This window comes from Enhydra lutris, unplaced genomic scaffold (genome assembly GCF_002288905.1).
Source record: "Enhydra lutris kenyoni isolate GAN:26980312 unplaced genomic scaffold, ASM228890v2 scaffoldscaffold59, whole genome shotgun sequence".
NCBI lineage: Eukaryota > Metazoa > Chordata > Mammalia > Carnivora > Mustelidae > Enhydra > Enhydra lutris.
In genome coordinates this window covers 4,914,373-4,938,829 of record NW_019154143.1, presented here as the reverse complement: position 1 = coordinate 4,938,829, position 24,457 = coordinate 4,914,373, and the positions used below count along the sequence as shown (strand labels likewise).

The window sequence follows — 24,457 nt, the reverse complement described above, 5'->3', positions numbered from 1 at the left end:
CCTTCAAGCCGACTCGGAGAAGACAGTGCTGTGAGGTGCCGCGCGGGCCGAGTGGGCTGGATCGGCGGGTAACGGGCCGGGACTGCGTGTGTCCTCGGGAGGCGTCCGTGCGGGGCGTCCCGCCCTGGGGCAGCGGCTGGGATCGTCGGGCTGTCTGGTGAGTCGCTGCCTGCCCAGGACTCCTTCCTCTTTGCCCGTGAGTCTGTCCGATCCGCGGTCGTGGCCGCTTCCGGCGTGCGCGGGGTGCTAGGTTTGGAAACGCACAGGGAGCGGGGAAACCGGGAGCATCGCCTTCCCAGCTGGTGTCCAAAGGACCAAAGGGGGCCAAAAAGCAAACCGGGAGGGGTTCGGGTGGCACGACCGGGACGCAGAGCTCCACCATTTGTGCCCACCACTTTTCAGGGTGGGGCTGCACGCCTCCGCTGCACCCTCCAAGCTATTGACAGCCATTCTGGGCGCGTATTGCATTTTTCCATCTGAGAACAAACCGCACATGGCTACCGCTCCCCTCCCATCGTAGGTTGGCACCGGGGCCACACATGGGTGCACCGTGCAGATCTGCGGTGGCACTGCCCCCCGGGTGCTCTCTCCTGCCTTGACAGGAGGCATTGTGGCTGGAGCTCCAACCTGCAGGTCAGGCAGTCTATATATATATATATTTTTTTTTTTTGACGGTGGTTTCTGAACAGCTGAAGCGTTTTCAAGATTTTTTTTTCCTCCTTGAAACTGCCTTGACACAGAAGAGTATCAGACATGTGAGGACGAATGGATCTGGGCAGTCAGTCATTTTTTTCGTTATGAATTATTGTACTCCATCCCCCTCTCGACTTTGGGAGGCATGTGTTTCATCTTATAAATAGAAAGTAGCATATTTTTTGGCAGGACCTCCTTTATACTGTACAGTCTAAGAGAGGTCAGTTTAAAAATAAATATGCACTTGAATGTTGAATTACCGAGAGCCAGGCTGTGGCTGGGACAAGCTGCGTGGACAGCAGCATCAAAGCCCGGAGCACAGCTGTGTTGAAAAGAGTAAAAGCCCCAGAGTGCAGCCCAGGCTGACAGTCAAGTAATTACATTTTGTTTAAAAAAAAAAAAAAAAAAAAAAAGAGTGAATTAAAATGAAGGCGGGAATAGGAATGTCAGGAGGGTATTGCCACGTGAATCTTTTCAGCTCTGGTGTATTTGGGGGAGGCGCTGCTTCTATGTACTGAGGGTGTTGGGGGTTTTGGGGAAGGAGGTGCTGGGAAGGGGGAGGGAATTGTTGAATGTGTTAGGGAGACAAAGATTTTTCTCCCCACCCCCAACTTTTAGGCCTCAGGATGTTCAAGAATTTCTTGGGGGTGCTGCCTTTTAGAAAGAACAAGAAATTAGAGGAGTGCAGCAGATGTCCCTATTTGAATAGCAGGGCCAGTCTTGGAGACTTCCCCTTCACATTGCAGGGAGACAAAAGGCTCCCTGAAGCTGTGATCATGCCCCAGGGGTATCTCGAAGGCCGTTTAAAAGACTCCTCAAACGTTCTTAGAAAAGATCTTGCGGCTCACAACCAGGAGCTTCGCTTTTTTCCTGGACAGTTCTAGAAGTCTTCTCGTTGACACCACCTGTAATTTGTATGAGCTCCGATTGGCAGTTAGAGAATCACCTAGACCCCTCTGTGATACAAACCCTTTTCAGAATGGATCTAAACACTCAGGAGATAAGTTGGGGCGATTGTGAAATGTTCAGCATTGTCACGGGTGGAATCAGGGATTGCTTGTATTTGTATAGTAGAGGAATGGTGGAAAGTTCTTCATTCAGTCTCCCAAAGAATGTCGATTTCCTAAGGGGCCTCACTCACTGAATGCAACACTGAGTACCAGCCTCTGGGCTCGCAGATAAGAACTTTACAGAAATTTGGAAGGGTTTCTGGATCCATGGCAGTTTCTGTTTTCCAGTGGTATCATCTGCAAGAGATTTACATTATGGATTCCATGATTGGAACATGGAGCTGTGGCTGTGGCAGCAGCTACAGACATGAAATCAGATGAGCTCCCCCTTCCCTCCAAATCTGAGCGAGGAAATTCTGTTTTCTATCTGTTTCTAACGTAACATGTAAAGACAGCTAAAGTAATGAGTGTTGCACTTTGTCTCTTCTTTTCTTTCTTTCTTTCTTTTTTTTTTTTGCTTTCTACTGTAAATGTAAATGTGCAAGAAGAGTAAATACAAAACCCTAAAATTTACCACAGGAGTGCTCGCATGTGCTGGTTTGTCTTTCTGCTGTCCAGCTTTCCTTTTAGCGTGGTGTTTTGTTTTATGTCCAACGTGCTCATAAAAGCTGCCCTTTTTTTGCTTCTAGAATTCATGGTATTCAACAGCAGTGGGGATAAAGTTGTTTTAAACCGTATCACCCGAAAATTTTTACCAGGCCATAAATTTTTCCCAAGCTCTGTGCCCAGCAGCCATCACATTTATCCAGTGGGTGAAGTATAATTCATAACCTGAAGAGACCCTCCAGAAAGACTGCTCTGATGTTTTCTTTTTAATTATTAAAATTCTTATTTTTGGTCTGATTTCGTTTTGGCCTGGCCTAATTCTTTTTAACCAGTATCCTGTGAACCCTATAATTCATTGATTGAATAAGAACCTCAGTCAATTTTTAAGTGCAGTATGTTTGCCAGAGAATAAGGATGGTCACTGGAGCCTAGTAGATTCAGCCAGATCCAAAATCTCCTTTATCAAGGACTGCAGCCCCAGAATTCTGCTAATACATCACGCTGTTCAGGACTTTGGGTGAGAAAGGTACTTCCTACATGGAGCCTGTCCTGAATGCCAAGCAATCTTCTCAGCCCTTTACCTCCATTTAACCCGGTTATTTCTAGCAGGCATGCTGTGAAGGAAAGCTGTTAATATTCCCATTTCACAGATGTGGAAGCTGAGGACAGAACTGTTTTATACTTGCCCAAAATTACACTAAAAGGAAAAAATCTAAATATGCCTATGTAATTTACTTGGCTTGCAGGAGTGGCTAACCTTGCATGAATGTCATACCAATTTAGGGTAAGGAAATGGGGGGAAAACCCTAAGGCTAAAAAGCCTCTCTGAGTCAGGCTCCCCTGGGCTCATAGCCTGGCTCTGGCACTTGATACCTGTGTGACTTTGAGCAAATTACTTAACCTGCATACCTCAGCTTAGCGATTATGAAATAGGGATAGTAATATTAACTTTGAGAATGAAATGAGTCAAAAAAAAAAAAAAAAAAAGTAATGCACTCAGAACAGTGCCCAGTCCAGAGTAAGCGCAAGAAAAGATTGATGCTTTCATTGTTGATTTTAGTTTTTTTCTTAGGTCTTTAAGGCTGGCTCTCTTGTTTAATATCCGTAACTACTCTGAGGTAGACAGTATTCTTCTTGTTTTCCGGATGAGAACACAGCCTCAGAAAGGTTTAGTAACTTGGCCAAGGTCACACAGCTTAGTAAGTAGCAGAGTCAGGTTTGAATTCAGGTCTAGTTGACCTTGTACTAAATACCACATCCCCACCCCTGGGGAGGAGGGGCAGGGAGGCTGTGAAATCTGACTCCTGTGAGGGTTTGGGGCTTCTGGCAGAGAACTCCTTTCCTAGTACTCCATATTCAAAGGAAGATGGCAGTCCTGCCAGCCTTGGGGAAAACCACGTGAATGATTTCATTTTCAAAGATAGTTTAGTGTCCCAGGTGTGGCACCAGTCTTCTCCTGTAGTGGATCCAGCCTCAAAGGGCCAGGGTGAGCATCTGATTTATGTCATAAATGAAGAGATGTGCCTTGTGGACCCAAAAGCAAAAAGGGGAAAGAAAAGCCTGAAACATCCAGAAGCGAGCCCAGGATGAAGCGGGGCTGAGGTTGGGCCACATGGTTGCCCTGAAGTTCTGAGAGGCCAAGGTCCCAGTGTCCCATGAGCTGGGTGGACGGTCCCGTCCTTCAGGCCGGTGACCACACCCACAGTGCCTGGCCCTTCAATCCCCTGGCACCCCACAGTGGGCCTTTAATACATGTTTCATAACAACGCTGCTTTGGGAGGAGCTACGCAAGAGGCAGGAGCCACCAGTAAGCCGGGCAGGAAGGTTCTGTCCTTGGAGGAAGTCGGGCCTCATTAACAGTTCCAAGTTCTACACAGGCCCTGGGCCCTGCCAGATAAGTGTCTGCTGAGACAGATAGAGGAAGGGGGCCTGGGGAACCTACCAGAGGTGGCCTGGATAACCCACAGGGGGCCGGCCTAGCCTCAGCTGCCTTGGACTTGTGGGAATGTGATTAGCGGGGGCAGGGAGCTGGGCTGCTTGGACCCAAGTAGGGGTTCTGGAAGGCATGGCTCAAAATAACTCCGGTTGCCTCAAAACTAGGAGCAGTAGCCTTCCAGCTGTCCGCCTCCATTTGGAATCTGCCCTTCTCCTGCCCCACCCTTTTAAAGGTTATGAAAAGAAACAGCACCCCACAAACCAGAATAAATAAGTTAAGTAGCCAAGTATTACAGCTATTATAGCAATAGTTGGGTACATTTCTTTCCTTTAAAAAAAAAAAAATGCCTTCCTTGGCCTTGATACATTTCTTCAATGCCAAGTTCACCATTGTCTCATGATGATGGGCTGAGTTCGACGGTACCCCTGGTGGAAAAGCCATTTTTAAAATGAAACCACAGTTTAATAATATGAATTGCAATATTGATATTTTAAAAGTTCTCTGTTTCTGAAGAGCCAAGCAAACTGATGAATTTGGAAGCTGGTGACTTCTGAATTAGTATTTGTGGAATCCTTATTGCTCGCCCAAGTCATGGATTAATAGTAGAATCCTCGAGTTTCAAGTTTGAAATTTAAAAAAGCTGATTTTCAGTGATTTGGGCTTTGTTTGCATATTTGAAAAAGTCATTATTTGCCTTCTAGCCTTTGGTTCTTTGTTAAACCGTGTTGTAGTGATAACACATCTGCAGTTAGCTAGGACACCACCACTTACCTTGGACCCTGAGCGAGGATTATTTGGGGAAGTAGCCTGATGAAGGTCCCTTTCTGCAGGACTTCTCAGAGCATTTAATCTGTCACTGTGTTCAGTGAATCTCCACACGGAGATGGTGTTCAGAGTCTCAGATCATTAGCCCACAGAGCAGTTGGCAGGGCTAGTCTGGCAGGAAACACACTCTGGGAGCCACTGAGCCAGAGGCAGAAGCCACACCAGGCAGTCTGCCCTGCGGAGCTGAAGAAACCCAAGGACTTTTTAGAGAACCACAGGGTGAGTGCCGGCCACAAGGACACACCAGAAGATGCGAGCACACCTGTCATTCTGCTGTTTGAACAAGATAAGCCAAGACTAATGGAAACAATCACGGAGGTACAGGACGGGAGACAGCAGGGTCCGGTCTTAGCCCTGATCCAGTGTAACAGACCTCAAGGTCTATCTCTTTCGATGAGCTGTTTGGTGCTAGAGCACCTCTAGCTGTAGACTCCAGTGAGCCCAGAGCATGACGCCAATCAGCATAGCTGTCGTCCCGCTAATAATGTAAACCCCTGGGTTAAAAACAGAGCCGGGCAGATCTGCAGCGAGGCGCCCCGAGCCAGCGTGCAAGGCAGAGAACTTCAAAGCCAGGCCTCTATTTAGACAGCTTACACACTCGGGAATCTGTCATGTTCTGGTGACAACTTGAAGGTCGTATTTGTGGACACATCACGCCAGTGATAAATCACTGTGTGTTTAGTTGAAAAAGACCTGTTCTGTTCAAATTCATTCTAATCATTTAGGCTGCACACATTTTTTAAACAAGGCATTTTTGGTTTAACGGGGCTTTGCCATTTCAGAATGTATTTGATTTCTTTCCCTTTTTATTTATTTGTTTATTTTAACTTTCTTGACTTTTTTTTTTTTTTTTTTTTTTTTTTTTTTTTGCCAAGGGTCAGTTCAGACACATAACACTGATTTTAACACAGCAGGAGATGGGGCTCGACTGGCCAGCTGTGTCACAAGGCAAAGCTCAGGTCTTCTCTGGGCAGGCTCTGCCCCTACCTCTGTGAAGCTGTGGAAGGGGAAGGTTGGGGGGGCAGGGGAAGCAGATGGATGCTTTCCAGGCTCTTTTCTGGCTCTAGGCTGCTGTCTTTCTCTGACTCTTTCTCCCCCTTGTATTCGAGGCATTTCCACAGTGTCTTCTACTTGGTAACACTTCCTGCATTTAAATGATCATTTATTGCCCCTCATGGTGACCTAGCTAGACTCCTGGCTCCTCAAAAGACGGGGCAGAACCTCGTTTATATCCGTTTTCTTTCTTTCTTTCTCTTTCTTCTTCTTCTTTTTTTTTTTTTTTACAACAAAACCTAGTGGAAAAGTAGACAGTCTAGCCCTGGCCTGTGACATGACTCTGCCTCTGGCTCGGTCTTCTCTAGTGTTGTCGGGCCAAAGTCACGTTCACTTAGCAGCTTACTCAGATCTTGGCCTCATAACGTTACTCTTTCCCAGGTGACACACGCACGTTCGAAGGGAGGCAGCACCGGTCCTTTGGTCCTGGTGGTAAGGGTCCCACAAGGTGCTCCAAGAAGCAAGCCAGCCCCAGAACTTACTTCTCGGCTGGGTAGCAGGTGGTGGATGTGAGTGACTAGCCAGGGGCTGGATGACGCCAGGTGAGCTCTCAGTGAGCCCATCGGCTGCAGCCACATGGCCCACCGTGTGCCTGTCACAGCACCAAACTGCCAAGTGGTTTTCTTGCCCTCAGATGGCTTCAGAGTGAAATGTCTTCCATGATAATGTTGATTTTTTTTTGGCTTCCTGTAAATTTAGTATAAGTTTCTGTTCGTGGGTGAGTTTTGTTCTGTCCCATCTGCGAGCTGCCCTGAGAGGCAGGTGGGGTAGAGAGCGCTGCCGACCTGTCCCCGGGGGCAGTGGGGGGGAGGGAATTGGTGACTTCTTCCCAACTCCAGTTTTTTCTCAGAATGAGGAATTACGCTTGGAACCAGAACACCCCCCAGGGGTGGGGGTGGGGGGTTCACACAATTTAAAACAATCAGTTTATGCATGTGGCTAGGTCCCGATATCTAAAAGAAATAAGGTTGGAGAAAAATCCAAACAGTGAACTTCTGGCCTGGCCTCTTCCTTACACAGCTCTGGTTTCTTGGAATGATTAGTAATCCTTGCTTCTTCCACTGATTTGTCAGCTCATTGCCTAACAGAACTTCGTCAAGCATGTGACATGTGTCATCTCCACCTAAGAAGACATGGCTACTGTCCCCACTCTGCAGATGAGCAAACTGAGGCTCCCAGAGAAAATTACTGGCATTGCTTTGTACCCTTAATTTGGTACCAGGAAAGATGGGAAAAGATGATTTACATTTTAGAAGCTGGTAACCAGTATTTTGATTCTAAGGATGCTCTTAACTTCATTAAAAAATACTCTATTTTTTCCTTCAAATTCCCTGAAAACTAGGTGTTTCTGCAGACGTAGAATCACAGACCCTAACATTTCACAGATGGAAGGGTCCTTACTTCGGCCCTTATCTCTCATTCTGACAAGATAAAACCAAGGCTCTAAGAGTTGAGTTCCAGAAAACGAGTCCTTTTTCTTGGCCCAGTTCTCTTTCAAACTTTTTTTTCTAGCCAAAGCAAAGAAAGAAAATCTTAATATAAACCCAGTCTATTAACAGATTTTAGAATTTTTTTTTAGTGCAAGAGGGGGAAGAAATGGGTAGGAAAGTTGGCCCTACTTTTCTCAGTCTCCCTTCCTGTCACCAGTGACCCAGAGGTGCCTTCCTTGAGCTCTAAGCGTTCCAGGGAACACGATGTGAAGAACACGGTCATAAAGTACTTCGCCATACTAAGGACGGATAAATCTTACACACAAATCTGTGATTATATCATCTCTGCATGTCTATAGCTTGTAGGCACTTGCCAGGGACTGCTCCTTTAAGTTAGGAGCGTGGCTTAGAGGATGTCTACTCTAACTTCCCCAGGCAGAAATGCTTCCTCCATCCCTCCCCTCTGGAATCCGGGACTTGGGAACTCCGACTCAGCGGGAAAGCCTCTCCCTTTCTTCAAGCTGATTAACTCAAGTTGTTTTAGATTTCTTCTTCAGACACAGCCCCACCTGGCCTCACCATGAACTTTCATCACATGAAAGATTCCCTCTCACCTGACAGCTTACCAGATATTTAAAGAAAATAACTAGAGGCCCTTACGTTTTTCTTTTGTGACCAGTAACCGTTGATTGTAATTTGCCCAACTCTAAGAAGTCCCATTGGTTCTCAAGGCTGGGAGAATTATACCTGGAGAGAAAGGATGCTTGTCTATTTCCATTTATAGGGGAAGATAATCTCGCCCCATGTCAGAGGAAGGAATTATCCTCTGAGCCAGCTGGAGGTGGGAATTCCTTCCAGTTGTAGAGACTGTTCACAGGGTGGACACAAACCATTTTATTGATGACTGCTGCAGAAAACATTCAGGGAAGAAATGAAAGTCATTATTTTGGTAATAGAATGCTTCCCCTCCTTCATGTTGAATCTAGTAGATGTTCTGGTCTTTCCTTCTGTATAAAGATGATGCTGGGTGTCTGCACAGCACTCAGCTCTTATAAACACCTTTAAGAAAAGCAGGGTTGGGGTAATGATCTCCATTTACACAGAAGGCCCCCACCTGTGTCTGGAGTTCTACAAGGATCCTGCAAGCCTGGCTCCAAGGGTTAGCCCAGGTGCCTTCTCCCCTAAGGCCTAGAACCACCGTGAGAGCTCTGTCTGCTGTTGTGTTTGCCAATATGTTCATTCATTCAATAGGTGTTTTTCTTAAGTACCTGCTCTGTGCTCATCCCACATTGCTCTTCAAAGCAACCCTTTTCTGTAGAACATCCATTATAGTCTCTTGATGTTTCTTTGTACCTCTTGGGCCAGATAATCCAAATTTCCCCTAACCCGTTTCCTTTTGAAAGGAAAGGTCAGGAGAGCGAGCTCTTTGTTTCTCCAGGGCCTCATTCTTTAAGATTGGCTTAAATATAACTAGTGAATCTGCATTCAGGGGAGTGTATTGTCAATTTATTCTTGAGTCTTGCCTGTCTCTCTGAGACGCTATTTGCACATTGTAGTCAAGGATAGAAGCCCTTTCCCTTTCAAATAGCACAATGACAAATATTCTCTGCCTTAATCCCGAAGATCTGTAAGAGCCTATAGAATTACTGGAATTGCATTGATAGCCTCTAAGATTCTTACTCTGCGTGGATAGAGAAAGGCTAAAATGTCTTACACATGGATAAAGGGAAGAAAGCCTTTGCCACAAGAGGCCACAACTCCGTTGTTAAGTGATTTTTTTCCTCCCCCCTAGGAGTCCTAGAAAGATTTCATCTTGCATTTTCAACAGGATGGGCGGGGAAGGAGGAAGTCAAGGCAGTCTCTTTCAAACTTTCTCATTGTTCATTCATTCAACAAACATTTGTTCAGTGCCAACTATGAATTAAATCTAGTTGTGTCTGCCCAGAAGCAGGTAGCCTAGTGGGAGACCCAGTAGTAATAGCAGCAAAGTGTGCTGGCTGGTAGGTTTGAGGTATCAACTAGGTACGGTAGAAGCTTGGTGTGAGAGGCCTTGGGGGAGCTGGCAGGAAACACCGGCTGCAAGGCTGGGCAGGACCCTGACTGCTAAAGCGGGCCTCACACGAGTTGTTTTCTGTCCAGGCTGTAAGGGTGGGCTAGCCATTGAAGACAGAGAGTGACAAGGTCACTTGGGCATTGAGGCTGGCTCACTCAAGGTGATGAGGTTGGAGGCGGGAAGACAGGTGAGGTGACAAATGCTCTTTGCAGGAGAGCGGTCTTGAGGCCTAGAAAAGGCTGAGGCCCTGGGGTTGGTGAGGGGAGACCGCAGTGGGCCTTGAAGTGGAGAATGAGGCAGGGAAAGAAGTTGGGGATGACAGCCGGGTTTTGGATTTGGGTGCCTTCCTGCCATTTACTGAGGGGAAAGTGTAGGAGTCTTGTGCTAGGGAGGCAGGAGGAAAGATGGCACATTCGTGTGGAATAAGTTGAACAGGAAGTGCCCCGGTGGGGGTGTTGGGGAAGACAAGTGAAGTCTAAAAAAGACCAGGGGAGAAAAGTCCAGTGCTGTCTGCGAAGGAGCAGTGTTTTCTTTGTGTTTGTTTTGTAATTTCTAGCTACTGATACTAGTGTGCACAACGAGTACCTTGGCCCATACCCAGCTCCAAACTTGTCAATAGCCTATCCAAGGAGAAAAAGCCACTGATCCTGTCCTTGATGGTTAGGGCAATGTCAAAGAGCTTCTGGTAGCTCTCTTGATTTCTTTACTCATCTTGTCATTGATGAGCCTTGGTCCACAGAGCTACCTTTTGTAGTTAAAAAGACTTGTTATATGTGAACTAAAGACACTGACTGGGAAGGTACCATTAGAGGGGATTGTTGAAGCCACGTGCATGGTTGTGACTGCAGAGGGATTGTTAAGGGTTGGGGGATGGACAGCCACTGTCCAGCCCTGTGGAAAGGCCATATCTGGGGCAGGGGCTCAGACTTTTTCTGTAAAGGGGTCAGTTCATAGTTTAGACCTAGAGGGCCACATAGCCTGTCACTGACTACTCAACTCGGACCTTGTCCTGTGAAAGCATCTCTCCAGGGGTCCCAGCCCCAGCTCTACTGAGAAGTGGAACCAGATAATTCCTTGTTATGGGGGGGCTGTCCTATGCTTTGAAGAATGTTTAGCATCTCCCCTGTTCCCACCCGCTAAATGCCAGTAGCACCACCACCCCCAGTCACAAGAATCAAAAATATCTCCGGATATTGCCAAATGTCACCTGGGTGGGGGTGTGAAGTCACCCTCAGCGAAGAACTACTGAGCTACAGACAACATATAAATCAATGGGCATACATGTGTGGTAATAAAACTTTATTTACACAAACAGGCCAAGGTTTGGATTTGGCCCACGGACTATATTGGCAGATGCAGGGTCTAAGGGATGGATGAGGGGAAACTAAAAGGGTTTATTCAGTAACATGTGAGGGCCTCTGGTGATCATTGCCCAGAGGAGGTTCTGTCGGGAATCCATTATAAGGAGGAGATTTTTATCAACAGTAGCTCTTACTCCTAGCACCTTTGCCTTCCTCGTTTTTATTGAGCTTAACACCTACCTGAAGATACCGGACATAAAATCACAAAACCAGAAAACAAAAATAACAAATAATAGGCTCTTTAAGAGTCCTCAGAAAGCCTCCCTCCAGCACAGTGCCAAGCCTGGATTACGTGAGGTGAGTTAGAGAATTTTCTCTGGGAAGGAAGTGACTAAAGCGGATCTTGAGGGATGTTATGAGTAGGGGTTGATGGTAAGAAGGTGGGAGGACATTCCACATAAGGAACACAGGGTTTTTAGTTTCAGAAAGTTGCAGGGAAGTGAAGTGTCCCCAGTGAGGGAAGGGAGCCATTGTCCCCAGTGAAAGCTGCGTGGTGGTTGTGCGCGCCCGGTGCACGTGCTTCCTCTGGGAAAAGAATTAACGGCGCTGAATGCTCTTTTCTAGAACAGGATGTTTGTTTTTCTCTTCAAGCCTCAGGGGGCTTTTGTCACTGCAAAATTTTAATCTTTTGGCTTTTCTTTTACATCAAGTCAAATTTCTTTTGACAAAATTCTTTTGGCTGGTGTCGAGGACCATTTTATTCATTCTTGGTTGCTGACAAGGTGCAGGTACTATCTCTGCCTCCCGTTGGTGTTGAGATCATAGTGTATCGCTGCTTCTTTGTCCTGTCAGACCTGGAGGCAGGTAACCTGCGGTGGCCATTCCATCCTAAACTCACTTGCATGCCAGTTGTCATGTTAGCCAACCAGGAGCAATTAAGAGCACAGACTGTGGAGTCCAGTGGTGGCTGAATTCCTAGCTCCTCCATGGCTTTGGCTGATTGACCTGAGATATGGGCTTAATCTAAGATTGTTTCCTAACAGGTACGTTCAGTACCCGCCTGGCCCATAGCAGACATCACATGTTAGTCATTCATGTTCACCAGTGTAAATTCCTTAGAGAAACAGGCATTTCAATCTTGCCACTTCCTTGCAGATCCCCTATAGACTTGGACTGGGGGTTGGCACTTGGGGAGCAAACCAACTCATCCCTCATGATGGAAGGGTAGTAGGGGTTATGGGTTTAAAAACTTCTTGACTTGATGTTCACTGTGTACTCTGTATAGTGGGAGGGAAAGAGAAGATCCAATTTGTGTTCCATAGAAGAGCCTGGTTTGCCTGGTCTGAGAGAGGATGTTCATTCATTTATTGAACAAATATTTGTGTATAGATATTTCCGTACAAATAACACAAGGGAGCCTGCCTTGAAAGTAGATGGAGAATGGGATGGCCACTGCCGGCTTCCAAAGATCACCAGTGATGGTATGAGGTGGAGAAGCCATGTTTCAGCCCATCTGATGAGAATGAATGATTATCAAGGGCTAGGGTAGGTTGGGAGAATAACGTGGAAGATCCCATTATCTGTCCTTTCTCCCTAACAGAGAAGAAGAGTAATCAGGGGCCTAAACTTTGGGGTCTAATTCTCTTTCTGTAATAATAGTTTCATTGCAGCTTCACAGATCGGTGGGCTCCGCGAGTTGTTCACAGTAATGGTGTCATGCTAGAGTGCCTGCCTTGGTCCTTCCGACTAGCCCTGACAATGTGCCCCATGCAAAGCTGGTTGTGGTACATGAGTCAGGCATTTTGAGAGAACCTGTCTTCCTCCTGCCTTGCTCCAACACCCGGGGATCGATGGCCATATTGAGTCCTCCCCAATAACTGATTTTAATAAGGAGAAAGGGTGTGTAATGGCCCATCTTCAAAAGTGCAGACTTTTCGAGGTGGAGGTGCCGTCTTCCAATTTTGCCTCTAAAAAACCTTTCAACTAGTACAATTAGATCCTATAAATGTGAGGCGTGTACACGAATTAGCAGTGAGTCTCCCATATGGTATTTTGTGGGTTTCTATAAAGCAGGTCGTAAAAGAAAAATAAATACAAGCTGTTGCTGAATCATAGACTAGACGTCCATTTACAAATAAGCGAAGGTGAGCTGTGTCAGACTGTTTGAGTGGGTCCATAAAATTGAGTCCGCTGGGTCTGGCTGTGAGTTCATGGGCTTGAGGGCTAAGCGGCTAGGGGCAGAGCTCACTGAGTGTCACCATCTGGGCACATATAGCGATGCCATGCTCAGCTTGGATGATACAGGAGAGGATAAGAATCTCAAAATAGAAATGGCATCTTCTTATCTTCTCATGGGTGGAGTAAAATAGACTAAAAATATGAAAAGCATCCCTTCAGCATGATGTTTATTAGGCATTCTTCTGGTTCCCTTTTTTTTTTTTTTCTGTCTTGGATTTTGATTGAAGTTCAGTGTGAAACATCTAACACCATGATTTTTTTTCCCATGAATTTGAAATTCTTTGATGCAGAGAAGCCCTCCTAAGAGGTTCGCGGAAGGACTGGCGTGAGAGCCCACGCTGTGGTAACGTCTTAGCGTTTCTGAGCTAGCCACTGGTCATTCCTATGTTAGTAAAAACATGGCCATCTTCAAGTAGAAAGTCTTCTAGGTAAAGTCTGTGCGTGTTTTCACAGGCAAATGTGACAGGAGGCCATGAATGATAGTGTCCCTGGGTGGGAGACAGAATGAGCAGGGACCCGCCGTGCACCACGGAGGAGGCCTGGGATCAGGACTGCTCCCTGTAATGTCCCTCAGACCTCGGTCACACACCTGGCAGCCACCCACTCCATCTTTGAGAGGAGCCAAAATCAAGGTGCTTGGACCTTCTGCCCAGTAATCCTAGGGCCTCAGAGGACAAGTTAATTCCTTTTCTATTACAGTTTAATGAATCCTTCAGATTCCTAAAGATTAGTTTTCCCTCAGTCTGAGTTTTTGTTCAGCTGCTCCCCTCCTTCAGCTTCTCACATGTCATGACCAAGTTCTTTGTCTCCCTGTTGGACGCCACAGAACATGTAGGAACATGTTTCAGGTAACCTTTATCCCTTCTGAAGTGTGGAGTCCAGGGGCGCCTGGGTGGTTCAGTCGGCTGAGCTTCCAACTCTTGATTTCAGCTCAGGTGATGACCTCAGTCATGAGCTCCAGGTCCGTGCTGGGCACCATGCTTAACTCAGAGTCTGCCTGGGACCCTCTCTTCCTCTGGCCCTCCCTGGCTCTCTCTCTCTCTCTCTCAAATAAATATTTTTAAAAACCAATAAATTGTGACATCTAGGGCCAAATACAGTTTTCCGGGTCTTATCACAGGAGCATTATTTTCCAGTTGGCGGCAGAGAGAACTACCCCAAAGATAGTTGGGAGTAGAGAGGTTCATCATCCATTCCTGGGCTAATGGTTCAGACTTGAAGGAGGACCCGTTTCATTTTTCTGATTGGGGCCCAGGTGGTGCGGCAGTGCTGGGTCTGGGTGCTAAAGAGGGGGAGGCGAAGTGAAAAGTGATCAGAAGCTAGGATGTCCTTGAAGGATGTGACAACAAAGCAAGCAAGGGGAAGTCCGCACGCACTCACTTCCCGAAAGTAGAAGAAAGGAAAAAGCCCGAAGGTCCCTTGGGATGGTTTCTCCGCCCTCCACCTGCCCCTGTTTTTATGCATGTGTGTTTCAAATTAACATTGCAACCTGTTTCATAAGATTTTAGAACTTTTTTTATCCTCTCTGTCCACTGAGAGTTACTCTAAAAATAATTAGTGGACCAACCAAACATTCCTATGTTAAATGGGGTTTTTAAAATCTAAACCTCTTTGTTCTTTTCAGATGAGTTGCCAGTCCAGTCAACTCTTAAGTGATTCAGGAACTGATTTTTTCGCGCGTCACTTCTTAACGAATCCCGTTTCTCTCCAGCTCCTGGCCACTACGCTGCTTTGGTCTTTCTGGCATCATTCTATTTGCCAAAAGGATGGTAAGGAAGTAAATCAAAGGGCTGCTTCGGGGTTTTTGTTTTTTGGGTTTTTTTTTTTTTCCATTGAATTATTCCTGCTGTGATGATTTCTCTCACTAACAAACATTGTCACTTGGGCTTCATTCTGTCACCAGAAAATGGAGTAGGTTAGCGTCGTGCCGGAAGGACGGCTCAACACGCTGCCATTCTTATCAAAACTGTGACTTCCCCTCGGGTCCTTTTGTATCCTGGAACCCTTGGATGTCTCATAAATTCCTGTAAGTGGGGCCTGTGCATTTGCAGCTGGACTCTGGGTCCCCACATCTGCCGGACGTTCTCTCTCACCTTGATGAAGGTGACAAACCACTGGCCAGGGAAATCTTTTGTTGGCAAATCTGTCCGCTTCCAGTGCCCAGGGACTGGGACCTTTGTTTTCTAAGGGATCTAACTTCCCAGATGAGTATTATCTCAAGTATCATCGAAGTGGGGAAAGAGGAACAAAGAGTGATCCAAGAACACAGAGAAAGGGATTAGCAATCATGGAGAGTTCCGATTTCAGGGTCAAGAGGTGGGTTTTTGAAGAAAGGCTACACATGGGAAGATTTCTTCCTGTTTTCCTGTTTCTTTCTTGCCTTCCTGCCTCCTTCTCTCTGACTTTCTGTCTTTGGATCTGAGGAAAACAGTGGGAGTAGAGGAATGATGGCAACACAAGAAAGCTGGAGAGCTGGGGGAGCCCCCCAGTGTAGGCGGGCAGTATCCTGCGGGCGTTTCTGTACCAAGTGGTCGCAGTAGTCCTGCCCGGTAGAAAAAGGCCAGCAGTTCTCTTCATCTGGTCTGCGGAACAGCCAGAGGGCCTGCTCACCAGTTGTGGGAGAGTAGTTCACACCTGGCCTGTGAGCCCCTCCTTCCTCTCTCCCACCCCATCCTACAGCAAGCAGGCCCCCTTCTTTCTGGGCAGAGGTGTCAGCCTGACTCAGGCTCCCCCACTGGGATTGGATTCATCCTTGCTCTGCCCACTGCCACATCGGTCAGCTGCCAGCAGCCTCCTGGAGCCCAGGTCTCCTTTTGTGAAAATGGTGAGCAGGGACAGGATTTTGTGCTGGACATTTAGGACCATCCCATTGCAGAGTGTCGTCTGGGTCACTAGCCGCGGTCTGGACAGGAGCAGTCTGCCCCAGCCCGGCTCCTCTTCCGGCCCATGCTTCTTTCCACCTGGACACTTGCTGCATCCTTATGTCTCTTGCCTCTTGCCTTTTCTCGTTACTTTCTGACCACAAACCCTTCTCTTGGGAGATCTTCATTCTGCCAGGTCCCACTGCTGCCTCTTAAACGTGACTGCCTGGTCCCCGCAGGAAGAGGCGATTTGTCCCTTGGCCACACTCTGGTGAGACAAGCTCACCTTTCTTCGGGGGGCTGGGGGGAGGTCTCACCCACGCACTGCCACCGTAGGTTTCGGCTTTTGAACACAGTTGCCCCCAAAATGTTTGCATTACAATCCTGCGAGTCAAATTCAGTAGGCTTTTCTGGGACCTTTATATAAAATTCACTCCAAGCTGCAGCCTGAGCCCTAAGCAGCCTATTTTGGTTTTTTGAGTTTTTGTTTGTTTGTTTGTTTGTTTATTTGTCAGAGAGAGAGCGCACGCAAGCAGGCAGAGGCGGAGAGAGAAGCAGGCTCCCCACCGAGCAAGGAGCCCAATGCGGGACTCGATCCCAGGACCCTGGGATCATGACCTGAGCCGAAGGCGCAGCCTAACCGACTGAGTCACCCAGGTGTCCCTATTAATTTGCTTTTTAAATAGCTAATTGCTCATTCAGTCACATGTTTCAAAAACCCCCAAACCCTAAAAGGATACACAGTGAGAAGTTTCTCGCCCGCCCACGTCTGTCGTATTCTATCCACTCCTCCCTGTGGGCAGCGCCATTATGAGTTTCCTGTGTGTGTTTCCAGCGAGACTTCATAGACCTACAAGCTAGCACAAGGAGGGCTGTGTACTTTGGCACAAGTAGATCTGCATACTTCAAAGACCGATATCTCTGAGCTCTTTCTCTATCAGCATACAAAGACCCGCTTCATCCTTTTTAAGGCCTGTATGGCACACATTTGTATTAGAGGCACCTTAATTCAATTTAACCAGTCTTCCATCAGTGGACAGTTAGGCTGTTTCCAGTTCCAGACTGTTGTAAGTTCCTAGGTTATAATCTTGTACACGGATTATTTCCCATATATGTAAGTCGGCACATCTCTGTAAGTGGAATCCTGGTGTCCAAGGCATGGGATTTGCAGTTGTGACAGATGCTGTCAAACCCACTGCTACCCAGGGGGCATCTGTTGGGGCTCCCACCATCGGGGTATGCAAAGCCTCAGTCCAGTGTGTCATCACACATCTGTATCTTGAACAGGCTTGGCAGTGCGCCCCCTTCCTCACGGGGGAGCTGACTGAACTCCCGGCGAGTGTGCTTGTTCAGCGTCGGGACCTTCAACTCGAGCCTGGCCACTTGGCTTCGAGCCTTGTAGCCAGGTAGCCTTGGCAAAGGGACTCAAGACTCATCGTCTGCCCTTCAGTGCCTCATTTGTAAAATGGGGCTGGTAACAGCAGCCTCATGGTTTCTTATGCAGGAGCCAGTATGTTGGAACAGTGGCCAGAACACAGGGCTGCTTGCAGTAGTACTCAGGGTGGGTGGTTCCCAGGAGTGAGTGTGCGCATACCGCCCCCGCCCCCCCCCCCCCGCCCCCGCCCAGGACCAGCCACTTTGTTGTTACTGAAGAAACTGCCCGTTAGTTTCCTGTACTGGCAATGGCAGAGAAGATGCGGAAAAAACAGGCCAGGAAGGGAAAGGGGGCAGTGATGTACATTGGCTGAGAAGCCCGGGAGCCCAGAATATCCAGAAAGGAGGGGAGGAAGCAGCCAGTGTAAGACGTGCTCACTATTAGATTGTGATCTGTGGGATGGAGCATGGTTGCCCCTGAGTGGAGAAGGACAGGTAAGATGGGCGGGCAGGGAGTGGGGGGCGAGCTCCATTTCCCCAGCTTTACTCGTGAATAGCTACTAATCTAAAGTTGTTGTAAAACTGACATTTTTGTCCAAAATTCCTTTAAAAAAAAAAACCAAACTCCCGTGTATTTGGGAGCTCATAGCACCGGTGCATAGTAGAAATTTAATACAAATTATTGTTTGCAAAGTCCTAGAAGGCACATCCCTGTCCGGCAATAAACACTATGTAAATATCTATAGAAAGAAAAATGCTTTTTACAGTATCTTCTCTCTTCTGCCCCTCCAGTCTCACTGCCTGCTGCGTATGTGGCCTTCACTCACCAACCCTTTCCTTTCTTTTTGTCGCTTCCTTCCCACCTTTGTGTCCATGCCACTGACCTAAAACCCAGCTTCGACCAGGCTGAGCCAGCCTCTGATGAAGGGCTTTCAGTGCCCATGGCAGTGGCCGTGGTCATGGCCGTGGCCAGGCGGGGAGGGAGAGCTGTGCGTTCCTGCCCTGAGCACCTTCCTGGTCAAGTGTTTCCTTTCCCCTTCTCCCCAGCTCACCCAGTCCTTGTTCAAGTGCAGGGCAGTGGCGCGGGATCTCGTCAGCAGGGCAGAGAACCGTTCACTGGCTGCATCCCCATGGTACTTTTCTGCATAGCTTGAAGTACTCTCCCTCGGTTTCTGGCCTCGCGTAACCTTGACTCCACGGACAGCCTCACTTTCTCTTGCGTTGTGGTGGACACACTGTATCTTTCCATGGCAGCTGTCCTCCTGGCCGTGTGTGCTGAGGACACCACTCCAGTGGGCAGCTGTCCCTCGGGACGGCCTCCCACCTTCTGTGGGCTCGGTGTCCCAGCAGCCCCTGCGAGCTGTCATCCACCGTGCGGTGCCCAGGGGCGCCGGGAGGCAATACCAGCTACCTGGGGTGGCAGGGCCCTGGGCCATTGGACACTTAACCAGGAAGTTCTGAGGTTGGGATCCAAGGCTTTGGATTTGTAACATTTGTGACAGCCACTAGACTCAAATTCGAGGGAAAACAGAGAACGTCTGGACCTGCCAGCCTGGCTTCTTACACATGCATGTCCCATTCTTCGGTAGCAGTCATCTCTGTTAGTGACACAGTGTTTCCTTGGGACCCTAACCTCAAATGGGAAGTGGCACCTTGGGGAGCTTGTTGGAGCCAGGGCCTTCGTCAGGACTAAAGAGAAGGAGAGATGGCAAGTGTTTGGTCCCAGGTGACAGCTGGATTATCGAACTTGGGTTCAGACCCCCTTGCGCTGCCAGGGCTGCCTTCCCGCACATGAAGGCAGGGCATGGTGGGCCTCTCCCGCTCATCGTTCTCTGCCTTGTTGAGCTTGGGTGCAAGCCAGTTCCCAAACAGAGCTAGTTGGTCCCTTGCCCGTGGGTACCAGGGCACAGTTCTTTCCACCTGCCACAGGGAAATGAATGTGAAGCTCTCGCCGAAAGGAAAGAAGTATGCAGCGGATACAGACGGCCTCTGGCTGCTACAAAGCAAATGTGTCTGGCTCTCTTCAAGCCACCACCTGACTCAGCCCTCCAAGTATTTATTTATTTATTTGCTCCACTGCCCGTGGGAGAGGAGCCCGATGGGAGAGGTCTCAGCTGAGCCATTTCAGGAATTCCCACAGTGGGAAAGGTTTTAGCTTCCCCATGTCAGCTGACGTGACTGAAGAGTTAGAGGATTATTTTTAAGAGATGAACAGTTTCTCCTCTGTAAGATGAGAACCTGGAGCCCCACACTGCCTAGCTTAGCATTTCTGATTGTGCTGAGTGGCGTATGCAAGGAGGGGTTGTGAGCCTTCCACACTGGTAATGCGTGACCACAAGCTTGGTGGCTTACATCACTCTCTAGTGATTGTCCCACAGTTTCTGTGGGTTGGGAGTCCAGGCAGGGCTTCGCTCCGGGGTCTTATCAGGGGGTGAGCCAGTTGTCAGGGTTGCAGTCTTATCAGATGCTCAACTGGGGAAAGAATCCACTTCAGGTTTCCTCAGGCTGTTGGCAAAATTCATCTCTGTCGGGCCTCCCTCTCCATGGCAGCTTATCCTTTCAAGGCTAGTGAAGGGAGACTTTCTCAGTCTGCTAAGATGAATATAACCTAACCAAGGGGGGAGCATCCCATCCCCTTTGCCATATTCTGTAGGTTAGAAGCAAGTCCCAGGTTGTGCCCACAAAGGCATTAATGCTAGGAGTCACATCATGGAGGTTTCCTCGGGGTTCTGCCCACCCCAGGGAGAGGATACATGCTGTATCAGTAAATGTTCCAAAAGTATTTCCAAGTGAAGACCCAGCCTGTTATAGCTGATCACACTGGTTTTTTCTGTGAAAAGAAGCCGTTTGAATCTTTTCCTTCCATCTCAGAATGCCCCAGGTCCTGAAACCCTTGGCAGCCCAGTTCTCTGCACTGCAACCTGATCCCAGCTGTAGCTGGCTGTAGGTGATTGAGAAAGGGTGATTTTTTTTTTTTTTTTGATTCCTGAATCCCTGTTTTCTCATGTGTAAGAATGCAGTTTGCTCCCTCTAATAACCACTGTCACTTAGTAAATATTTCCAGTCCCTTTGCTTATAGGACTGTTCACTGTATTGCATTAATTTTATTTAGACATGGAGCTCAATGACAAAATACTATCAGTCTTGCTAGTGTGAACACCGAACAAAAGAGAAAACACATTTGAAAGCAAATCCGCTTGTATCTAGGAAGCTGAAATCGCTCTGGTCATGTGCTGACAGCAGTACTTAGAACAGAGGAAAAATCTAAAATCTTAGACACATGTAGAAAATTGTGTCCATAGCCATGTTTAGAAAGTGCTGATGTCATAGGTGTGAGGTTTTTCGATCTCTTTCTTTTTTTTCCCTTTTCTCCCCCTGAAAGAAGACTGTGGTTAGTGGACCCTTAGTAGAAAACCTGAAGATAGAGAGAGAAGACAAAATCAAGTGTGGCTCTTGACAGAACTGCTCCTGCCATTATGCACAGGCTCTGGTGAAAAAGGCGGGCCCTGGTGAACCCCAAAGGGCAAGGTGCTAACTATAACCTGCTTTGGTTTCCTTTTTCCAGGTTTCTCCCCACCGTGGAAGGGGTTGGATGATGTACCTCGCTCTCTGGGACGCCCCACTTGGCTGTAATCTCAGGAAGGCCTCTTAAACCCCGGCTCACCTCACAGCCACTTCTGGAAGCTACTTGAGAAAAAAAAAATGATGTGACAGACCCTCTCAGGAAGGATTTTCAGAAACCCAACATCCGCAGAAGAAAGTGGCCCATTTCCCTTTTGCAAAGTAGACATTCTCGGATCCCAAAATGCCAGCCAAGACACCGATTTACCTAAAAGCTGCCAATAACAAGAAAGGCAAGAAATTTAAACTGAGGGACATCTTGTCCCCCGATATGATCAGCCCTCCCCTCGGAGACTTCCGCCACACCATTCACATTGGCAAAGAGGGCCAGCACGATGTCTTCGGCGACATCTCCTTCCTGCAAGGGAACTATGAGCTGCTCCCAGGGAACCAGGAGAAAGCACGCCTGGGTCCCTTCCCCGGGCACAGCGAGTTCCTGCGGGCCAACAGCACCTCCGACTCCGTGTTCATAGACACACCCTCCCCGGTGCTCAAAAATGCCATCTCCCTTCCGACCATTGGAGGGTCCCAGGCACTCATGTTGCCCTTGCTGTCGCCGGTGACATTTAGTTCCAAACAGGAGTCCTTTGGGCCGGCCAAGCTGCCCCGGCTCAGCTGTGAGCCGGTCGTGGAGGAGAAGGCCCCAGAGAAGAGCGGTCTGCTGGAGAACGGGACAGGCCACCAGGGAGACGTCTCATGGGGCTCCAGCGGCTCCGCGTCACAGTCCAGCCGGGGCAGGGACAGCCACTCCTCCAGCCTCTCCGAACAGTACTCTGACTGGCCGGCCGAGGACATGTTTGATCATCCCGCCCCGTGCCAGCTCGTCAAGGAGAAGACGAAGTCAGAGGAGTCCCTCTCTGACCTCACGGGTTCCCTCCTCTCCCTGCAGCTCGATCTGGGGCCTTCCTTTTTGGATGAGGTGCTGAATGTCATGGATAAAAATAAGTAATGGACACCGTGGACTCCTGTCCTTTGGGGGAAAAGGTATCAGAAAATAAAAACTAAACTAACCACAGTCAAAGAGAAGAGCTTCACTGGCTATGTGTGCAGTTGTGCGTGATGGGTTTTCTAAAATCATGTTCCTACGAAATATTTTTTGTACCTGTGATGCCCTGTTTGCAAAAACAATTAGAAAAAAACAAAACAAAACAAACAAACAAACAAAAACCCGTCCTGGCAGAAAGGAAGTGAGTCAGTCAGAACCCATTTTCAGCAGGCATCGCTAATGTTCAGCTCACATTTTTTTTGTTTCCAGAAACGTAAGAACTCTGGCTCGGCCAGGATTGGCACTAGCTACAAAGGGCTGCACAAGTCACGTTAAAGAACTTGACAATACTCCAGCATTTTCTGAACAAGAAGAAGTCAAAATTTAATACCTAAGCCTTTTTTTCTAGACTCTTTTCTATATTACCTTATTTGGGCTCACCATAGCGAATTCTTCAGTGTTAAAACTGTTCTCTGTTTTCACATTTGAACAACTCTATGGGTTCGGGGGATTTTCTCGTAGCTCTTATATATCCCGATATATTATATCTATATCGCGCAATTTTGACAGTCAGCTATACATGTTGGTAAGACACAAGCGAAGTATTACTGTAACTAAGTTATTTTTAAAGTTAAAATATATTTTTATGTGCCTTTGGCTTTTTATTGCAGAGTCTACATTTTATAGCTCCTACATCAGATGTTGTCATTTGACTTATGTCCATTAGGGCTCCATTGTAAGCTGCGTATGTATATGTTTGGAAAAGTGTATTCATACTTAGCTTTATTTCTTTCTCTTCATCTGTTAGCGTACTTTTCACAGCATCCAACAATGGATTGTTAAGTTTAAAGGCATAGGTTACTCATGATGCTTCTGCAGAGACTGTGGTCTACACCATATAATGTTATTTGGAAATATAGGTATTTTAGTACAGTACATACTTGCATTACGTAGGTACTTCATGCGACACAATAAAGAGTAAATGTTAAAATGAAATTGCTTGTTTATAGTAATAACAGGGCTAGAAAAATGGCTTCTCTAAAGTGTATGTGAGCCTTTAAAATAAGAGGCGATTTTCATCCACTCTGCAGTTTTGATTTTTTGCCCAAAGGTTTGAGAGTCCAGAAACAAGGGCCCTTCAGTTTTAGGAAAAATGAACATGTGAGATCAGAATTTTTAAGTCAACACTTATGCCAGCCTTTCAGGACTCATTTCTGTGAATCTCCTAACCTTACATTAACACACTTTGTAGCAAACTCTTGTAACCCCAGTCCCATCCCTGTTGGACAGATGTTTCCTTGCTGCAGGTGCCATATAAACAAGATTAAGGAGGCTAAAAAGAAGGCAGTAGAGAACATCCTCCCCCCATAAGGAGAGATGCCTGAGGACGTCAGTTAAGGAAACAGGAAGAGGAAATGTACACAGTTCCTGCCCTGCTGTCAACCACCCTTCTCCTCCCTTCAAAGTCCAACACTTGCACATAATAACTTTCATTTCTCCTAGAACTATATCCCTGAAATGACTTCCTCTCTCAAATACGTCAATGATTGTCCCACCTGGTTTGGAGTTGTTGCAATTCTAACATCTGATGGCCTGAAACAACCTCTGAACTTAGCAGGGACACACAAGACAACTCACCAACTAGAAGAGGAAACCAGTTTCCCTGGAGCACAGAGTACCTGCCTTAACTTCCCAGCTGCATTTCTATCCCACGATTTTCTAGCATTCTTTTTCTGTTCAACCAGAGCCTTTGAACACTCCCCATCTTCATTCACGGTCACATTTATTCTCATTGTACTCTTCATCTGCAGCATGACCTCAAGGAAAAGATAAACAACTAGGTGAAACAGTAATGTTTGCGTATTTCCGCTGCTTGGGTTTGTTTGATAGAATCTAAGTAATAATGCATCCTCGCTGGTATTTAGCTATTAGACTTTCTCTGGCCCCTCTCACAGACCAGGCTCCCATTAAGTTCGGTATAATTGAGAGGGCACAAACATGCCCCTGTCACAGAGGAAACAGAGCCACATCCTGCTTATGATTTTGTTAAGTCATTTCTCTGTGGCAGCCCTTCTAATACCTGGTTCTTTCTCCAAGGAGCAGGTGCAGAGCTGGTGGTGACTTTCTGCAAAAAGGCACTTTGAACTTGGCACCTGCTGAGAGCTGAATTGATGTTCTCTGTCTGTGAACATCCTCCCACTTTAAACCTAATGTATCAAGATGCACGTTATTTGCAAACTCAGAATGATGAGCCACCTGTAACCCAACAACCAGAAAAGACACCATGCAATTTGTGTGAAATAGAGACTCTGTGTTGTAGGCAAGGTTCTTGGAGGTGATCTTTCCCTTGCGCGATGAGATCTAACAGAGGACATGCTCTATTATTTCTGCCTCAAATTATTTGCTTTAAAAAAAAAAATCAAAACATCAGGGTACTTAGCTCTTCCCAAATATAAAACCATAACTGAACACATTTCATTGAGTCAGGCCCCTGGCAACAAATGCAGAAGACTAAACTGGTTGGACAGACA

The 24,457-nt window shown here is 47.2% G+C and overlaps 1 protein-coding gene across 2 annotated transcripts; it reads left to right on the top strand.

The window, feature by feature from the left end:
- Positions 1–23,099, top strand: LOC111158420 (CDC42 effector protein 3). Of its 2 annotated transcripts, XM_022520423.1 has the most exons (3): positions 1–157; positions 14,797–14,854; positions 20,886–23,099. In XM_022520423.1, the coding sequence occupies exon 3, from the start codon at positions 21,126–21,128 to the stop codon at positions 21,888–21,890; it is 765 nt and encodes a 254-aa protein (XP_022376131.1). In that variant the 5' UTR covers positions 1–157; positions 14,797–14,854; positions 20,886–21,125; the 3' UTR covers positions 21,891–23,099. The 2 variants fall into 2 exon arrangements, with proteins under 2 accessions (XP_022376131.1, XP_022376130.1); XM_022520422.1 differs by lacking the exon at positions 14,797–14,854.
- Positions 23,100–24,457: the final 1,358 nt, after the last annotated feature.

Coding starts and splice junctions, on each gene's coding strand:
- LOC111158420 (XM_022520422.1), top strand. CDS start 21,126: ATGCCAGCCAAGACACCGATTTACCTAAAAGCTGCCAATAACAAGAAA.